The sequence below is a fragment of the Chiloscyllium punctatum genome, chromosome 41 (assembly GCF_047496795.1).
Source record: "Chiloscyllium punctatum isolate Juve2018m chromosome 41, sChiPun1.3, whole genome shotgun sequence".
In the NCBI taxonomy this organism is placed as follows: Eukaryota; Metazoa; Chordata; class Chondrichthyes; order Orectolobiformes; family Hemiscylliidae; genus Chiloscyllium; species Chiloscyllium punctatum.
In genome coordinates this window covers 54057881-54073149 of record NC_092779.1, presented here as the reverse complement: position 1 = coordinate 54073149, position 15269 = coordinate 54057881, and the positions used below count along the sequence as shown (strand labels likewise).

The window sequence follows — 15269 nt, the reverse complement described above, 5'->3', positions numbered from 1 at the left end:
AAGATGCATGTGATGTATTAGCGTGGATAGAGGATTGGTTAACCAACAGGAAGCAAAGAGTGGGGATGAATGAATGCTATTCTGGTTGGCAATCAGTGACGATGGTGTGCCTCAGGGATCTGTGTTGGTACCGCAATTATTCACAACTTACAAAGATGGTTTGGAGTTGGGGACCATTTCGGGATGTTCTTCAAGCTTTATTTTCATGTTTAGTGTTCAAAGAAAAAGATTTGTACAGTCATGCTAGAAATAGTTTATGAAGAATTCTTGTTCTTTTCATTTATTGGTTATGAGATCTGAAAGCAGCAGATCATAATTTACTGCACGACTGACCATCCATGTTGCTGCTCATCAGCCTACTTAAAAATCTTGCACACCTGGAGCTATGGTCTTTATCCTTGAAGCTCTTTAACTTTAGTGACTTGGTCTAGGAATCTGTATTTTAATTTGAATCCTAGCTCAAGGGTTCTGGCATAGACATATGGCACCAATAGAAACTATTGGAACAGACGTAAGAAACACGAAATGCTATTTTACAGTTAATACTGATCATACAAGAAATTGTCTTGATGTTGTTATGTATCTTGTTTTCTGGAGGTTTGTGTACAGCCTGGCTGAAAAGTGCTCGTACCTGCAAATTATTTCCTTCTTTCTGCTGGGTCTGGGCAGCAGAAAGTCCATGTCGGAATACCCCCACCAGCCTTGCTAGCAGCCTTAGTGGAGGAACAGGGTGCTGCTGAGTTTGCACATGGTTGGCATCCTGCCAGCTGGAGGTGGCAGTAGGGTCTGGGGTGCTGCTGAGCTCACTAGTGAGCTGCAAGAGGTGCCTCCACTGTCTCCAGATAGATTCTGGGGTGGCGATGGCTTCTAGGTGTACTCCTGGGTGCGGAAAGGGAGAGGAACACTGTCAGATGTGGGCTGGGTTGGGCTGTGTGTGCCAACCAATCTCTGGCAACAAAGTTCAAATAAATCTTGCAATGTTCAGCGAGATTTCTGGTCCAAATAACTTTGCAAAGGTTAAGTACAACTACACTGAATAGGTTAAACTAGACTCCTTGCATTTTAACTCAATATACATATTTTTTTTTCTCTGTTGATGTTTAGCAAAGAGAGTCTGCTGTGTTTTTGGGCCTAATTGCTGCCAATAATAGTCACACAGACTATCCCAATTTGGTTCTGTAAGGGTACCTTTTCCCACAAAGTTAAAAATCACACATCATCAGGTTAAAGTTCAACAGGTTTATTTGGAAGCACTAGCTTTTGGAGCACCGCTCCTTCATCAGGTGGTTGTGGAGCAGAATCATAACACACAAAATTTATAGCAATAGGATTGCAGTGTCATGGAATGTAATATTAAACAAATTTAGCTTAAGTCTTTCATTTTTTACAATGACCATGTTAGTTTTGGTTCCTTCATATGTAAATCCCAGAACTTTTTTTTAAAGTTGCATTTTCAAGTTAGCTTTAACAATAGGTGTCATCTCAGCTCAGATAATGCATTGAAGGTGTGAGGTTAAAGTTTGTCTGTGTCCAAATGTTAGGTCAGACTGATTCAATTTGTAAAGTGGCATTTACAGAATCTTACATGGATTTATGCAGCTTTTGAGCTAAATAAAATGTAATTCTGCAAGTACAAATTCACCCCACAAACGTATATATATAATGTGTGTGTGTGTGCAGGGGAGACTGATTTGAGTATATGCATATAGGTGGTGTGTGTTGGGGTTTGAGTGTCTATGTGTGAGTGTAATGGAATATAAGTCTGTGAGAGGGTGCATGTGTGGGTGTGAATATGGGGAGTGTATGTGTGAGCATATGAGAGAGAGCTTGTGTTTGACAGAGGCTCTGCGTGAGTGTGTGGGTCCGTAGGAATGTGCGTGTGCATGTGTGTGAGAGTGTATAGTATAGTGGAGTCACCTGTAATGTGACATGAATCCAAGGTCCTAGTTGAGGCCATCCTCATGGGTACTGAACTTGGCTATCAACCTCTGCTTGGCCACTTTGCATTGTTGCCTGTCCCAAAATCTGCCTTGGAGAATGGTCACCTGAAGGTCCGAGGCCAAATGTCCCGGACTGCTGAAGTTTCAAGAAGATTTTCCCACAAGAATGCAGTGTTTCAAAAGGACAGCTCACCACCACCACCTAGAGGGTAATCAGGGTTAGAATAACTGCTGGTCTTGTAGTGACACTTCCATCCCATAAAAGAATAATGGAGAAAAACACCTTTCTCAGATGATGGAGGGTTTGATTTGGGCAATTTGAACATTTGTTATGATGACATCCTCAGCCTTTCATTATCAGGCCCTTTTCAGAACAAAAGTTTATTTTGCAGAGGAATGCCAAAGCCTGGACCTATCGCCCAGTTCCTTTGGTCTATGAATTAACCAAGTTTCTCGAATAAGGACATTATTAATTTGGGTCATTGATCCAAAATGACCCAATGAATTGCCGTAATTGACAGTAGCTGTTGTTTATGGATCCATTTCCCACAGATAAAGAGTTGAAAGGAGATTTAGAGTGTAGGTTTGCTCGCTGAGCTTTAGGTTTGATATCCAAAACCTACAGCTCAACGAACAAACCTACACCCTAAACCTCAACCTGAGCTACAAACCTCACAAACTTTGCAGTTGTAAGGAGAATTTCTGAACTTCTTAAAACCTTGCCAATGGCTGCTTGTTGCTCATGGCTGATTGTTGGTTGCTATATTGATCAGTCATTTTCAAATTCCAATGTCTTCAACCATTACTCATTTACAAATTAAGGTCGTTCTTCTGTTTTGGGAAACCAGTTGAAGTAAAACACCACATTTAAAGTAAAACGCTTTTAAACTGTGTATTTGTGACTAACTAACTGAAGCATGAAAACATCCACTCTAATAGATAATAAAGGGTGAATTGTGTATGTATTACTTTGGAGGTGGGGGCACTGTAGGTGAATGAACCAAGACTATTATTCACAGATCCTAAATACATAAATACAACATACAATATTTAACATAATCTAACCTGGCAGAAAGTGATTGCTGTCATCATTCTGGAAAAGGGTTGTTTTCACTTGTTGCTAATAGAATGCTGATTCAATACTGAATGTGTCCTTTGGCTGATTTTATGACAATGTGCCCACCCCTACTATTATTGGCTAATTAAATGGAGTCTTGTAAGTAAAAAAAATGATTAGAGTGCCTTCAGGTTTCAAAACAATTGTATATGTGAGCAATTCAACATCCCAATCTCGAGTGGCTTAGGTATTATAAAGTCATAATTGTGATGGCAGTAAATTAATGTCAATTATGTAATATTTTTGACAGTGATTGCATTTTCAATCATTTGATTGCAGAACTAAGTGGTATGATTTTGTTTATCCTCCCTTAGAGATTGTAACCTAGAAATTTGGCTGTTAAATGTTCTTCAGCAGGAAGCTGAAGCTCTATACTGGAAGTCTATTTCCTGCCATTAAGGCTCAAGCCAAAACGTCGGGGTGCTGTACCTCGGCCTGAAACAGGTTTTGGGGCCACATATTTACATATGCAAAGTATCTAACACCTGCTTGAAATTCTTACTGCAAGGCTGTTCTTTTCTATAATCATCTCAAGACCAGTCTTCCACATGCCTATTACTTGTTTTCTGTTATCCTTCCTTCTATATTGTTCTCTTTTTGGAGCTGTTGACTGTAATCTCCAAGCAGTCTGCATGTGAGCTGACCTCTCTTTGTAACTAGCCAATTTCATGATGATGAAGTTGAGATTCTATATTAGGGGTGCCTTGAGCCTCACAAAAATTCACACACGCATGCACACTCACACACCCCTTTACCACCTAAATTTCTAAGGCCACATGATTGTGCATATATATTGAGAGAAAGAAACCTTGTGTATCAGTTCATTGTAATAGAATTGTAAACCTGTTCTGTTCATATATATATTACACAAACTAATTCTTTTACCCAGTTTTTCAGGCTGGTATCCATGCTCATACAACTGTTTCCTGGTTATTTTTTACTTGTGTAATTCACATTCCATCTGCTCTGGTGTCAAAGTGCTCTTCCCCACCCCAATGATTGCTGCATTTATTCTAGGGAGATTTTTGGAATATTAATGGAGAACAGGGCATATAGGTCTCAGCTGCAAGTAGGTTGTATATTAAGAATATAAGATTCTGTACAGGTTCCAAGGATTAAAACACATTTCAACACATTTTACACCAATTTATAGTCAAATTTTAAGAATTGTAAATGTCTCAGCGTTTAGCTGAAAGTCCTGAATCAAGAACCAATGTGACAGATGAAATCCACATTTTCTTTGTTCAGATCAAGCCAGTTGCTCACAGCCGGATAATAGCATCAGCGCGATTTCGAAAGCTGACTCAAGAGCCGTGCATTATTTGGTGAGTACAGAACCAAGACTGGTTTAGAGTAATCAATTCAGTAGGAATAATGCTGCATACAATTATCATGCTCTGCGGACTAACCATGTACAGATGGATCGACAGTGCCAAACACATCTGATGTTTTCACTATACTGTCATTTGTCGCATTAGCTTAGTATGAGCACTGGATGTGACATCCAGTTCCAAATTGCCACAATTTATTGTATTTGTTTACCTAAATTGCTGAGCAATTTTGAGCTAGTTATGATTTGGAAAGTGCTTTGCAAGACATTACTGTTTTGTGTTTGTGTTGCTTCAGAGATATATGTATCTAAGGGAAGGCATGGTGACTCAATGGTTAGCACTGTTACCTAGAGTGCCAAGCACGTGGGTTCGATTCCACCTTTGGGTGACTGTCTGTCTGTGTGGAGTTTGCACATTTTGCCTGTGTCTGCATGAGTTCCCTCTGGGTGCTCCGGTTTCCTCCCACAGTCCAAAGATGTACAGGTTAGGTGGATTGGCCATGCTAAATTGCCCATTGTATCTAGGGATGTGCAGGCTATGTGGATGAGCCATGGGAAATGCAATGTTACTGGTATAGGGTAGGGAGGTGGGTCTGGGTGGTATGCTCTTCAGAGGGTTGGTGTGGACTAGATGAGTTGAATGGCCTGCTTCCATACTGTAGGGATTCTGTAACCTCGTATCAAAAACTTAGATCATGGTTGGGCTACATTTTTGATATTCCTAAACCTGCAATTATCCAAATATTCAATCCCAATATTAACTCTGGGGACAATTGGAGTTTTACAGTGACTTCAGTCTCGTGTTCCTCCAGTGCAGAATGAGTCACTGATTTATATTAGAAGTATCCTCTCCTCTCCTCAATTCTGATTATATAAATTTAGTTCATTGCTCTGGGAGAGCACTGCATCAAAAGCTGAGCTCTAAGGGTTGAACAAAAAGTCAGGTTGTATTAGATTGCTTGTATTCTTTTGCATAGAGAAGTGAAATAGAGATCAAGTTAGAAATGCTTAAAATGGTTTTAAAGGCTTTCATTGGTTAGTTGGAGAAAAGTTATTTTCTCTGATGCAGGAGTCCAGAAAAATGGAGCACTATTTTAAGATTGGATTGGTGAAATTCAGGGTTGTTCTTCGTGTAAAGAATAGTAGAAATCTGGAAACTCCTTGCACACAAAATTAGCTCAGCTGAGAATTTTGGAAGAGTGATGCCAACCTGCTGCAATTCCCCCTACGATTTGCCAACTGACATAACAGGTCCACAGTGGATGCCATTTCCCTGGCCCTGCACTCATCCCTGGAACATCTGGACAACAAGGACACCTATGTTAGACTTCTGACTGACTACAGCTTCGCCTTCAACACTATTATCCCCTCAGAATAATCTCAAATGTCTGAGCCCTGCGTCTCTGCTCCATTTTCAGCAACTGGATCCTCAGCTTCCTGATCCACAGACTGCTATTAGCGAAGGTAGATAATTGCTCCTTCACCACAGCAACCCTCAACACTGGAACCACCTCCCCCCAACAATGTGTTCTCAGCTCCCTGCTGTTGTTCCCCTGCACACCCATGACTGTGTTGCCAAATTCTGAATGAGCACCATCGCCAAGGTTGCTGACGACACCAACCTAGTAGAATGGATATCAAGCAATGATAAGTCAAAATACAGAAAGGAGGTAGAAAGTTTGGTGACATGGTGCAATGAAAACAACCTCTTTCTCAATCTTGGCAAAACAAAGGAACTGATCATTGATTTCAGACAGAGAAGAGGAGAACACCCCCCCCCCCCCATCTACATCAACAGAGCAGAGGTTGACAGAGTCAAGTCCCCAGGCGTGATGAGAACCAACAATCTGTCCTGAACTTCCCATGTAGAGATGATTGTCAAGAAGGCAGGACAATGCCTCTGCTTCCTCAGGCAGCTCAGGAAATTTGGCATGCCATGAACAACCCTTGCCAACTTTTACGGATGCACCGATTGAAAGGTGAGTGTATAATGGCCTGGTGTGGTAATGCTCTGCCCAGGACTGTAAGAACCTACAGAAGGTTGTGTGCACAGCCCAAACCATCACAGAAGCCAACTCCCATCCATGGACTCTATTTACATTACTCATTGCTGCGGAAAGGCTGCCAACTTCCTCAAAGACCCCTCCCTCCAACTTCACCTACAACCTCTTCCATCAGGCAGAAGATACAGAAGCTTGAATATGTGTGAACAGGTTCAAGAACAGCTTCCCTGTCATTGTTAGACAGATGAATGGGTTCTCTAACTTCAAATAATGTTGATCTTGTTAATGTTGATTTTGTTTTGCACAGCTTCTGTGCAGTGTAACCTGCATGCCTCCCTCTTAGCACCCTTTACTCTATATATCCTTGCTTACAATGATCTGCCAGTATTGCTCACAAACAAAGCTTTTCACTGTACTCGGGTATGTGTGACAATAAGTCAAATCAAATAGAGGAATTTTCTTATCGAAGTATGAAAACACATGATAGATTGAGGTGCAGATCAATCATGATTTAATTGAATCATATAACAGATGCTAGGCTACTGAATTGGCCACTTCCTGTTTTTTTGTTTAACAATGGAAGTAAACATGATAACGGCAGTGAAATTACTGTCACTACTTTAAGTCAAAGATAGATGATGACACCTGCTCATTCTACCATTTAATGAATAATCCTTTTTACCTCCTCCCAAACAATATTTTTTTAGATTTCCTACAGTGTGGAAACAGGCCCTTCGACCCAACCAGTTCACGCTGACCCTCCGAAGAGTAACACACCCAGATCCACTTCCCTCGGACTAATGTACCTAACACTATGGGGCATTTTAGCATGGCCAATTCACCTGACCTGCACATTTTTGGACTGTGGGAGGAAACTGGAGCACCCGGAGGAAACCCACGCACACAGGGGGAGAATGTGCAAACTCCAGACAGACAGTCGCCCGAGGCTAGAATCAAACCTGGGACCTTGGCATTGTGAGGCAGCAGTGCTAACCGCTGAGTCACCATTCCACCCTACTCATTTGAAAAACTCAATTGAAAAGAGAAAGGTGTTAACCTTCTACATATTTTTATCAGCTACAGACATTTTGGTTATTCTGTTTAAGGCTGGAGTTATCCAATCAATTGAATTAGATAACATGAGCAAGGAAGATTTTTTTAGTGATTAAAATTTAAATTTGAACAGATGATTTGCACCAAATGACTGAATTGAGAGTTTACTTGGGTATATATGGGTATAAATTCATCTTGAGCAATGGTGCAAAATGGCTAATATGAGCTCATTGCAGTTGTATGCGGTGCCTAGTCTTCAGTTTGTATCTTTTTTATTTTTCTCCACTTTTGATAGTGGACTGAAATGAGGAATGGATTGGTTTAAGACCAAGGATTGTGGAAGGAATTGTTGTACTACTTAAAAGCCAGTTACTGAAACATATTGTATGCGGCATTTACACTGACACTTTGTTCAACCAATGAAGAATTGTGGGTAGGCTGGCACATGCAGTTGTATAAAAAAATGAGATTTGTTCAGCAAAAAATAGCTAATTTGGGTTATGGAGTGGTGACCTTCCACCAACTATGTGTTTACTTCCTGGGTGATGTAAACTGCACACTGAAGTTGGTAGACTTGTGGATAGTGCCAAAGAATGTTGTAGGTTACAGAGGGATATACAACAGCTGCAGAGCTGGGCTGAGAGGTGGAAAATGGAGTTTAGATTAGATTACTTACAGTGTGGAAACAGGCCCTTCGGCCCAACAAGTCCACACCGCCCCGCCGAAGCGTAACCCACCCATACCCCTACATCTACATCTACATCTGCCCCTTACCTAACACTACGGGCAATTTAGCATGGCCAATTCACCTGACCAGCACATCTTTGGACTGTGGGAGGAAACCGGAGTACCTGGAGGAAACCCACGCAGACACGGAGAGAACGTGCAAACTCCACACAGTCAGTCGCCTGAGGCGGGAATTGAACCCGGGTCTCTGGCGCTGTGAGGCAGCAGTGCTAACCACTGTGCCACCGTGCCACCCACCAATGTGGAAAAGTGTGAGGTGATTCATTTTGGAAGGAGTAACAGGAATGCAGATTACTGGGAGAATGGTAAGATTCTTGGTAGTGTAGATGAGCAGCAAAATCTCGGTGACCATGTATATAGATCCCTCAAAGTTGCCATCCAGGTTGATAGGGCTGTTAAGAAGGCATACGGTGTGTTAGCTTTATTTGTAGAGGGATTGAGTTTTGGTACCATGAGGTTGTGCTGCAGCTGAACAAAACTCTGGTGCAGCCGCAATTGGAGTATTACGTGCAGTTCTAGTCACTGCATTCTAGGAAGGACCTGGAAGCTTTGGAAAGGGTTCAGAGGAGATTTACTAGGATGTTGTCTGGTATGGAGGGAAGGTCTTACGAGGAAAGGTTGAGGGACTTGAGGCTGTTTTTGTTGGAGAGAAGGAGGTTGACAGGTGACTTAATTGAGACATAGAAGACAATCAGAGGGTTAGATTGGGTGGACAGGGAGTCTTTTTCCTGAGATGGCGATGGATAGCACGAGGGGGCATAGCTTCAAATTGAGGGGTCATAGATATAGGACAGATGTCAGAGGTAGTTTGTTTACTCAGAGAATAGCAGGAGCGTGGAACGCACTGCCTGCAACAGTTGTCGACTCGCCAACTTTATTGGCATTTAAATGGTCATTGGGTAGGCATATGGACAAGAATGGAATAGTGTAGGTCAGATAAGCTTCAGATTAGTTTCTCAAGGCGGTGCAACATCGAGGGCTGAAGGGCCTGTACTGCACTGTAATGTTCTATGTTCTAAATGATATTGTGAAAAGCCCTCGGAACTCCTGAAGGTAAAGGTGAAGTGTCGCTCTGCAATAAAAAATACCTGAAGCTTGTAAAAAGCCAGTTTATTTTTTCTTGCCAGTCGCTGCAAGTTATTGCTTTTAACTAATGAGTCAGAGAATCTATGATCTGTGAACGACTCCTTTTGTACATCTTACAAGAAAGTGAAAAGTACCTGGAGAAGAGGGACTAAATAAAGCAAGTCTTGGCAAACAAAAAGATCATCTCAGCAAATTTTGTGGACAGGAGCCTTCAAAGTGCCTTTCCAGTTTCTTCTCACCACTCCACTCTAACTCTTTTGCCTCTGTGTGTGTGTGCCTATGTATTGGGGGTAGGGGATTTGTAAGAAGACTACAGTTTAAATAAGAGAGTTATATGTCAACAATTCGTATTTGCTTACCTATCGGTGGAATCTGTGCTTTCTGTTCACCTGGGCGTAAACAAACTTGTAAATTGGAGATTTTTGCATACTTTGATAAAATCTTAGACTGTTGTGATGACTTCAGGAATGTTTGATTTCTCAGCACACTAATCCTAGTGAGGTGTGACATGCGGAAAGTCAGGAGGCATGGGATAGAGGGAAATTTGGCCAATTGGATAGAAAACTGGCTAACCGGTCGAAGTCAGAGAGTGGTGGTAGATGGTAAATATTCAGCATGGAGTCCAGTTACAAGTGGAGTTCCGCAGGGATCAGTTCTGGGTCCTCTGCTGTTTGTAATTTTTATTAATGACTTAGATGAGGGAGTCGAAGGGTGGGTCAGTAAATTTGCAGATGATACAAAGATAGGTGGAGTCGTGGACAGTGAGGAGGGCTGTTGTCGGCTGCAGAGGGACTTAGATATGATGCAGAGCTGGGCTGAGGAGTGGCAGATGGAGTTCAACCCTGCCAAGTGTGAGGTTGTCCATTTTGGAAGAACAAATAAGAATGCGGAATACAGGGTTAATGGTAGGGTTCTTGGTCAGGTGGAGGAACAGAGGGATCTTGGGGTCTATGTACATAGATCTTTGAAGGTTGCCACTCAGGTGGATAGAGTTTGTAAGAAGGCCTATGGAGTATTATCGTTCATTAGCAGAGGGATTGAATTCAAGAGTCGTGAAGTGATGTTGCAGCTGTACAGGACTTTGGTTAGGCCACATTTGGAGTACTGTGTGCAGTTCTGGTCGCCTCACTTTAGGAAAGATGTGGAAGCTTTGGAGAGGGTGCAGAGAAGATTTACCAGGATGTTGCCTGGAATGGAGAGTAGGTCGTACGAGGATAGGTTGATAGTTCTCGGCCTTTTCTCGTTGGAATGGCGAAGGATGAGGGGTGACTTGATAGAGGTTTATAAGATGATCAGAGGAATAGATAGAGTAGACAGTCAGAAACTTTTTCCCCGGGTACAACAGAGTGTTACAAGGGGACATAAATTTAAGGTGAAGGGTGGAAGGTATAGGGGTGGGGGCATGGAATGCGCTGCCTGTGGGAGTGGTAGAGTCAGATTCATTGGCGACCTTTAAGCGGCATTTGGATAGGTACATGGATGGGTGCTTAATCTAGGATAGAAGTTCGGCACAACATCGTGGGCCGAAGGGCCTGTTCTGTGCTGTATTGTTCTATGTTCTATGTTCTATGTCCCATTGACTGCAATGCCCCCTGTTACACTTGGGGTAATATAAATCATGCTGGATTTGGGAAAAATTGAGTGGGAAGTATCTACCTGTGGTTAATAATGGACCCTCAGTGGAGGAAATGTCACAGAGAGAGATTTTGGTTCAGAATTACCTCTCACTTCATTATCTACCTCCATGGAAAATACTCATATGTTGTCCTTCTTGTGAAACGTTATCATGTGCATTGCACAAACCCACCATTTTTAAACTCCTTATCCCTTTAGCTGCTCCAGGGTTCTCTGTGACTTTGTGAAATCTGATTGGTTCAATTAATTTCACTCGAAGTTGAAATTTATCCAGCCCTTTAAAACTTTATTTTTGCTTTTATCCTCTTCTACGTTTTTTGTGAATACTCCAATGACTTTGTTAGGTTACCACTGCTACTGCAGTGCAAAGCCTCTTCAAAACTCCATGTTCATTCTGCATTTTGTATTGACTTCACCAGCTGAAAGCTTCTGATGTGATGTCCCATTAATCTAATGGAAATCTATGTTACATAAGCATGCAGGATTTGTTTTGGGTCACATGAAACCCAGTGATCTGTGATCAGCTAAGTTCCACGCTGTTACCAGGTCACCGCCTCTTTACAATAGGACTTTTTTTTCCAACCTGTTGACCACATTCACTTGTGTGCATTCACCGCTCCCACAGAAAATTCCCACTGCTGCATCTATATGCAGTTAAGAGCCTACATGCCACTGGGCAAGTAAACAGCACATTTATGAAATGGGATTATTTCTTTCTGCATTCAGTAAATGGGCATTTTATTACCACATACATGTGACACACATGGGTGCAGACATCCACATCAAGGCCTGAAAGCACAGGCTCACAATAAGGAGTTGCCAATTTAAGACTGAGATGAGGAGGAATTGCACCTGAGGGTTGAGAGTTTTTGGAACTCCTTGCCACAGAGAGCTGTGGAGGCAGAGTCCTGGTGTATATTTAAGTTTAAGGTAGATTCTTAATCAGTCAGAGAATCAAGCGTTATAGGGAAAGGCAGGACTATTGGATCAACCATGATCCTATTGAATGGTGGAGCAGGCTCAAGTGGCCAAATCCTACCTATTTTACAGATTAGATTAGATTACTTACAGTGTGGAAACAGGCCCTTCGGCCCAACAAGTGCACACCGCCCCGCCGAAGCGTAACCCACCCATACCCCCACATCTACATCTACATCTACCCCTTACCTAACACTATGGGCAATTTAGCATGGCCAATTCACCTGACCTGCACATCTTTGGACTGTGGGAGGAAACCGGAGTACCTGGAGGAAACCCACGCAGACACGGGGAGAACGTGCAAACTCCACACAGTCAGTCGCCTGAGGCAGGAATTGAACCCGGGTCTCTGGCGCTGTGAGGCAGCAGTGCTAACCACTGTGCCACCGTGCCGCCCATCCACTCCACCCTCTCCTCCTTGACCTATCACCTTCATCCCCTCCCCCACTCACCCATTGTACTCTATGCTACTTTCTCCCCACCCCACCCTCCTCTAGCTTATCGCTCCATGCTTCAGGCTCACTGCCTTTATTCCTGATGAAGGGCTTTTGCTCAAAACGTCGATTTCGAAGCTACTTGGATGCTGCCTGAACTGCTGTGCTCTTCCAGCACCACTAATCCAGAAAGTGGCCAAATGGCCTACTCCTGTTCCTATTTCTTATCGTCTCTAGTTAATGTTTTCACTTTTGAAGTTTAAAAGGTTAAACTTTGAAGGAGGAGCCCCCTTCTGATTTTCATGGAGGCAAATTGGGAAGTGATGAGCTGGTCATTTGCATGTTTTAATAAGGCTGTGTGCCTTCATTTTAAACAGCAATTATTGTTGATCAGAATTGGCCAGGTCTCCCAAGCCTCAGGAAACCTGGCACTTTAAGAGAGACAGAAGGGTGGAATCCAGAAGGTAAATGCCTTTATAGCACAGCTTGTGGGCTAAGAGGAATGAAAGTGTTTCCTCCAGGCACCACAAGTTTTCCAGTAAAACTCCATGCCTGTGATCTCCCTAATCCATTGCTACCACAATCTGATTTACTTATCACCTGAGCCATGTACCCTGAGCAGACAACAGGCAGTCTTCAGAGAAAACAAAATAGTGAATTTTGGGTTACTGAGCTGTGAAAGTTAGGCCTAAATTTTGTTGTGTAAAGACGTAATACTGACATTTTCTCCTTTTGTTTAAATGTTCCGAGTATCTGTTTTCATTCTTATACATTGCTGTTTTTTAATCATAGTGTGTTCTCAAATGGAGACTTCTTAAGTCCTGCTACTCGGTTGCTGATTCCGAAGAGAATACTGGGCGAGTGGGAACAGGTCCTTTCCAGCATCACTGAGAAAGTGAGCCTTCGAACTGGAGCTGTAAGAAAGTAAGTTCCATCTGTAATAATCATTGAATATACTGACGCTAGGGGCTTTGGTAAATGGAGCATATTTGGGGGGTTCAGTTAGTGATGTGGAATCATGCTGTTTTGTTTGTCTGATGAGTCAGACTTTTTTTAGCCTCAATTGTTGCCACTTCATTTGGGAACAAAATCAATGGGCTGAAGATAGCTAACTTTTGGCAATTTTTTTTTGAGTGGGATTTATGGCACCTGGTCAACTCTTACCTATGATGACTTTTTTCATGTATTCTTTGCTCAACATTGTATCAATTATGCAAACAGTTCTTTGGTACACACCTCGTGGAATTGTTCTGCAGAAGTAGGATTGCTCATTGCTGTTAGGACTTTACAAGTTTCACTCCACTGGCACAGTATTTCAAGCTCGGCTGTGCAGCACTTCGGACACTCTCAGCCAGGAACCGCCCTTCACACTGATGTCCTGCACTGTTATTTAGAGAGTGAAATAGCTCCTCACTTCATTGACAAGGGTCTGGAGGTACTGGTGGATGGGGTGGTGAAAAAGAGGGCAGTGAACTGGCAAAGAAGGTGCTGCCACCTGGCTCAGCCAGACTGGGCCACAATGACCATTCAACGTCCCAGGTGAAATACAAGGCATGCCAATGTGGTAGGAGTAAGTGCCAGTATCATCCGTCTGCTGCCTCACGTTTACAGGGTGACCAATCACTCTAACTCTGCAAACACATAAGCCTTGCACCGCGGTTGATGGTGTACAACTCTCACTATTGTATGCATCGTGTTCATTCAATAGCTATTACCCACCTCATCCTCCCAAACTGCGAACCCCTGACCTCTGTGCTTTTGACTCACTCACCTGGGGTAACCTCACAACTTAGCCTGCTTCTGCATCATTACTGACACCTCTCCTGAACAGTTCCATCGTATACAATGCACATGGTTCTCTTTGCTGGAAGAAAAAGTCTCTGGACAGACTATTGGATGATCATCACTCCTAGGAACTTCATGCTCTCACCTCGGCCATCTCCACCTCAGCACCATTGATACAGACAGGGGTGTACCCTCCAATCTATTTCCTGTAACTAATGATCAGCTCCTTCATTTTTCTGACATTGATAAAGAGATGATTGTCTTTACGCTGTGCCATTAAGCACTCAGTCTCCTTCCTGTTTAGCATCTGACATACAATGGTGGTGTTGTCAGCAAACTTGTAAATGGAGTTAGTGTGGAATTTGGCCACACAAATGTGTGTATATTAGGAGTTAGTAACAGGATGAGTACGCAGCCTTGCAGGGCACCAGTGTCTTTGATTATTGTGAAGAAGGTGTGGTTGCCTACCCTTACTCACTGCAGTCTGTTGGTCAGGAAAGTGACAATCCAGTTGCAGGGGTCGAGGAACAGAGTTTGAAGATGAGGAATTTGTTTGGAATTTGGCATTTGAGAACAGAACTGTAGTTAGTAAGTAGGAGCCCGACATTGGTATCCTTGTTGTCCAGCTGTTCCAAGGATGAATGTAGGGCCAGGTAGATACCGTATGCCATGGACCTAATGTGTTGGGAGTTGAACGGCAAAGGATCTAGACAAGATGATAGGCTGGAATTGATGTGAACTGTGACCAATGTCTCGAAGCAGTTTGTAATTATGGATGTCAGAGTCACTGGGCAGTAGTCATTGAGACACGCTGTATGATTTTAATTTGGCATTGGGATCATAGTGGTCTTCTCAAAGCAAGTGTGGACTTCAGATTGCGGTAAGGAGAAGTTGAAGATGTCTGCAAATACTCACACAAGTTGGATCCGAGTGCATGGTCAGGGAATGTATCTGGGCCAATTGCTTTCTGTGGGTTCACCCTGAAGAAGGCCGAGCTAATGTTTGTGGCAGTGACTGAGGGTGTATGGGTTTAGATCAGAGTGGTGCTGGAAAAGCACAGCAGGTCAGTATTCCTGATGAAGGGCTTTTGCCTGAAATACCAATTTTCCTGCTCCTCAGATGCTGCCTGACCTGCTGTGCTTTTCCAGCACCACTCTGATC

General features: G+C 42.8%; 1 protein-coding gene across 1 annotated transcript in view; it reads left to right on the top strand.

Moving 5' to 3' along the window:
• Positions 1 to 15269, top strand: part of LOC140465074 (doublecortin domain-containing protein 2-like) — a 219123-nt gene that overhangs the window by 62175 nt on the left and 141679 nt on the right. Inside the window, exons 3-4 of the mRNA XM_072560919.1 lie at positions 4306 to 4382; positions 13116 to 13247. Of these exons, the coding sequence (XP_072417020.1) occupies positions 4306 to 4382; positions 13116 to 13247 (209 nt within the window). The remainder of the gene's footprint in view (positions 1 to 4305; positions 4383 to 13115; positions 13248 to 15269) is intronic.